This window comes from Limulus polyphemus, unplaced genomic scaffold (genome assembly GCF_000517525.1).
Source record: "Limulus polyphemus unplaced genomic scaffold, Limulus_polyphemus-2.1.2 Scaffold3600, whole genome shotgun sequence".
Lineage (NCBI taxonomy): Eukaryota > Metazoa > Arthropoda > Merostomata > Xiphosura > Limulidae > Limulus > Limulus polyphemus.
The window spans coordinates 38,673-43,475 of record NW_013669210.1 but is presented as its reverse complement, the minus strand read 5'-3'; the positions used below and the strand labels follow the sequence as shown (position 1 = coordinate 43,475).

General features: G+C 31.2%; 1 protein-coding gene across 3 annotated transcripts in view; it reads right to left on the bottom strand.

Moving 5' to 3' along the window:
* The window catches only part of LOC106469663, a 51,978-nt gene that overhangs the window by 11,188 nt on the left and 35,987 nt on the right, over positions 1 to 4,803 (bottom strand). For all 3 annotated transcript variants that reach the window (XR_002612888.1, XM_013930163.2, XM_022398235.1), the window contains exon 6: positions 3,322 to 3,874. Coding sequence is in view for 2 of the 3 variants with exons in the window: in XM_013930163.2 (XP_013785617.1) it covers positions 3,322 to 3,874 (553 nt within the window). In the remaining variant the exon portion in view is untranslated. The remainder of the gene's footprint in view (positions 1 to 3,321; positions 3,875 to 4,803) is intronic.

Here is a 4,803-nt window from a genome sequence, read left to right as displayed (position 1 = left end):
GTATAGGACGCAAGCAGATTTTGACATCACATTTTGGGGTAAAAAAATGCGTCTTATACACCGAAAAATACAGTATTCTATACTTCAATATTTTTAAAATGTTTTCAAAAACTTGTTTTTCTCTTCAAATTACTGATATTATACATTGCCGTTCATGTTTTGCTTTGTACAGGTTTTCCTTAACTGTCACTGGTGAAGTTCTACCCGGCTCTTGGATATATTGCCCATCAATGACCCCTATCTATGCTTAGTGATGTATACTTTGTATAATAATGAATTAAAACTACATTACAGATAAATTATTATTTCATATAATTATTATAGTAACTTTTCATAATTAACTGAATAAATATCAGTACAAATACAAAATAAAAATAGTAGCTCACGAAAACTGTGTAGATTTGTTCTACCTTTGAACTGCCAGATTTTATAAAAACAACTGAATTGTTTGTCTTTGTTTTAATATCTCTCCTATAAGAATATGTCAATGACATAATATACCCAGTGTATTAAGAGTTTTTTCTTTGACTACTGACTGTTTCATTAATGCACTAAAATCTGTAAGGTCAAAATAACTTATTTAATGGAAATACCTGTGACCTAATTCTAAGAGGACAAGATGAAGCCTTATCCAAAGTTGTTTAGGCAAGAACTTAGCTACCATTTACATAAATCTATTATGGCTGCCTTCAAACTCCACAACAATTAATTGTAAACAAAAAAAGTGATTTATATAAAACAATGTTTACAAATAAAGAGTGGATATTGGCATGTTAAATATGTCAGAACTAACCTATATGTAATTTGTTTGGCACTAATGATAATTTACATTTTTTGCCATCAGTGTCCTATAAGCATCACTGAATCACATGAAATTCACTGTCTTTATTCAGCTTTTGTCTGTAAAATAAAATTTCCTGATGTTTACTGACCTTAAAATACAATATTCACTGACTTTTCCCAGTTTCCCCGATCCATGAGAACTATGTATTTAGTTTTTATGTCATGAAATTTACAGAAGTGTTGAGACACTTTTTTAAGAAAAAAAAAACACTACAAATACTTCTTTTCATGTTAGAATTTCAATTTTTGAATTGCTGATCAAAAAGTTCCATTTAATAAATCCAGTCAGTATGAACTTCCTTAGTATTTATCAACATATTTTATAATGCTTTATTTGCTGCTTCCAGCTACAAGTCATAAAAAACACTGTATAAACTGACAAACATTTATCAGTGACTTAACCTAAGACTTGACCTTTCAAAATGGTGTCTAGTCAGGCGAGATAAGTGTTGTTTTTTTTATTCTTCTAGGCAAAATCAATTTATGTCTAATAAACATACTTCGATTTCAAGTTCTTCTACATATGTACATTGTTTGAATATATTATTAAACAGTCAACACATAAGGATACAAGTCACCAGAATATTTAGATGTCACTGCCATACTCTTTTAACCAGGTAAGGCTTACCTAATATCTTGTTAGAGAAGACAACTGCTATAACTTCCAAAGAAACACAATTCCGCATAAAAGCATCTTACAGATTAAAAAGAATGACTAAAGAACCTATAAAAAACTTGCTGACCTGTGGTTTGTTTTTAAGACTTTTACACTTCCCACCAATTTCTGTTCTTCTCTGTAGGAGACACATATCATTGCTTTCTCACAAAACCATAAATGGCTTTTCAGATCACTATTTCCTTTACATTGACATTAATAGTTCATAATACATTGTATTCAATGGTAGTTAAACTTTGCTTATAGCTATCTTAAAAGCTGATGAAACTTTGATGAATGGATGGCAACTGCCTGTTGTAGAAACACAAGTGTAGAGGATGATGTTTAGGAAGTTTTCCGGTTTTCGTCTTCAGGTCAGTGTGTGTATAGTGTAGTCAGTCTTTATAGTATTCTGGTGGATTGTGGAGAGCATCCGACTATAAAAATTGACTACACCCTACACACACTGACCTGAAGGCAGAAGACTTTTGAAATGTAATCCTCTACACTTGTGTTTCTACAACAGGCAGTTGTCATCCATTCAACAAAGTTTCATCATGAATACTCTGCCTAAACAATCTATCAAAGAATCTTCAAAGCTGTTCTTCATTAGTAGTTATTACAATCTCACAGCATATGATTTAATTGGAGGCCTATAATGATAGATCATTAACCAGATAAAGAAAATCACAAGCAAAACAAGACTTAGTTAATTGTATTCTCAAGAAATGATAGTTTTTTTTTTTAGCAAATATGAACCTATGCTTTAAGATGGATAGACAAATTCTAAAAAAATTTATAAATACATTGTTTACAAGTGAGACTCCTTAGAGTTGTGCAGAAATGTAAATATGAACACTTATCTTTAAGAATTACATTAAATACATGTTGAATTTGATAAAATATTAGTTCTAAAGTATTTTTGAGTAAAATTGTTGAAATACAGTTAAAATTATTATCTTTACTTATCTTTCAAAACATGACATGCAGGTGTGCACTTGACAACTGAAACATACTCACAGGTCCAAAATAAGAAGTCACCTTAAAAATGCAGAATTTGTTCAACTACTCAGAGATATTTTAGAAATTTTGATCCTTGGCACTAAATAACAAATTTAAAAGCATTTTACAAATGAAATTATGTATCAGAGTTAATGATGGTTTGATTCATTGCTGCACATCTACTATGCATAAGGAAAAGGAATATTAAAAGAATTGTTTTAAAAATTAATTCACGCCTCCTCCTACACCTTCATATATTTCTATTTTCTTGTTTCCAAAAAAGTAAAAATCACATTAAAACAATGTTCTGAAGAGCTACATACATAACTGTTTTTTGTATTTTTTAGTACTAGAAATAGAGGATGTGAAAAAAAAATTAATAATGAGTAACAATAATAAAAGAACACAATACTGTGTGTAGCAAATAAACTGATGTTGGAGAAAACTGTTTCAATACATTTTCAGTATCATGTTGTCAGAAGAAAATGAGATACTGAAGAGAACACAAAAACATGTCAAAACTAGTTTCTGCAATATCAAGACTTCTGAAAGTTTGTTCCATTTACTGTAGTTTTTCACCAACTGAATAACAAGATCCAAAAATTACAAGTTCATAATTTATGGTGAATAATGTTGAAGGTGTCATTTTTCTTTTACCTGTTTATCTTAAAAGAAATCTGACTGGTTTTAACTTCAATAAAGAAAAAAATCAATATTTGGGAAGGTGGAATATAGCCTCCATTTATGCACAAGACTACTTAACCTGAAAACTATATGCTTAAATTATGATGAGAAGTGTAAGTAATTATAAAAATACTAACCCTATTCTTTCCTCCTTTTGTAAGAAGACGAGTAGGTGATACTTTGTCACCTTTTTGATTGGAACCATTGTGATGCACATTATCAGAATGAGAAATATGACGCACCTCAAGTGGTTGGACCCTGTGGACATAACGATATCCATCTCCGATGGAACCACTGCTATCAGATTCAAGAGCCTGTTGAAGATCTCTTGAATCTATGATTGGATGTCCTATGGAAGCAGCATCACTTGTGCTTGTCATAAGGGAGTTCTCACAGCCAAGCTCTACATTTTTGCGAGATCGTCTACCAGAATGATCAACTAGGGTTTGGACACGAGCATGGAAAGCATGTTGGTGTGGAACTACACCATGCTGAGAGGATGGTTCCGACGTCAGGTGAAATGGCTGACAGTGTTCAGCCTTTCCTGGTGAGTAAACATCACCAAAAGGATCTTTTTCAACTCTGGCAAAGAGAGAAGTAGCACGACGTTCCTGTTTCATTACATTATCTTCTTTTCTTAAATCTAACTCCATTAAAACTTCTGGTCGAGTTGGGCAAAGTTCCTCCTTCCTGTGAAAAAACACACCATATAACTTAAGAATATTGCTTATAAGCAAAAACATAATAAAATAATTATTTTCTTACTAACTTAGTAAAAATATAAATTAATAAGTATATGTATCAGATCAGCATAGAAAATATCGGTTTAATCATACACAAATGGAAAAAAACCAAACTATTTTTAATCTAAAATGCTTATTTCAGTATAGGTGTTTAATCTGCAAATGAAACTGGCTGTATTATTAAGTATGGTAGTACTTAATAGTAGAGATCGTGATGAAACAAAATGGCAGCCATAAAAATTGCCCATTAAAACCACCTTTAAAATGTCTGAATATTGACAATGACTGTTTCATGGTATTGGCTGAGCAAAACTAAAGCTTATTGTAGTTATAAAGCCGCCTTAATCACTATATATGTGTTTATGGAGTGAATCAAAAATTTCACTATTTCAACGAATTTTCATTAAGTAAGCAAGTGACTTTCCCAGACAAGCGTACAGAAAAAATAACAAATCTTATCATTCTTTATTATTTTACATAACTCTTTTATCTGGAGTCATCACAATGATTCCTTTCTTGTACCAAAAATGATACAATATATATGTAGACAACATGGACAATGTGCTATTTTTGGCATATAATTAGATTTTAGGATAGGTTAATAGAGATCCTAATGAATAATAAAATCGAATCGGTTATATGCTCGCCCCATGCTTGGTATTGCTGGTAGACAAAAATATAGCTAATAAAAAGTAAACAAACAACTACAATAAAAATTATTAAATTTTATAAGAACATGTAGGGATATATATATATATATATATATATATATATGTGTGTGTGTGTGTGTGTGTGTGTGTGTGTGTGTGTGTGTGTGTGTGTGTGTGTGTGTGTGTGTGTGTGTGTGTGTGTGTGTGTGTGTGTGTGTGTGTGTGT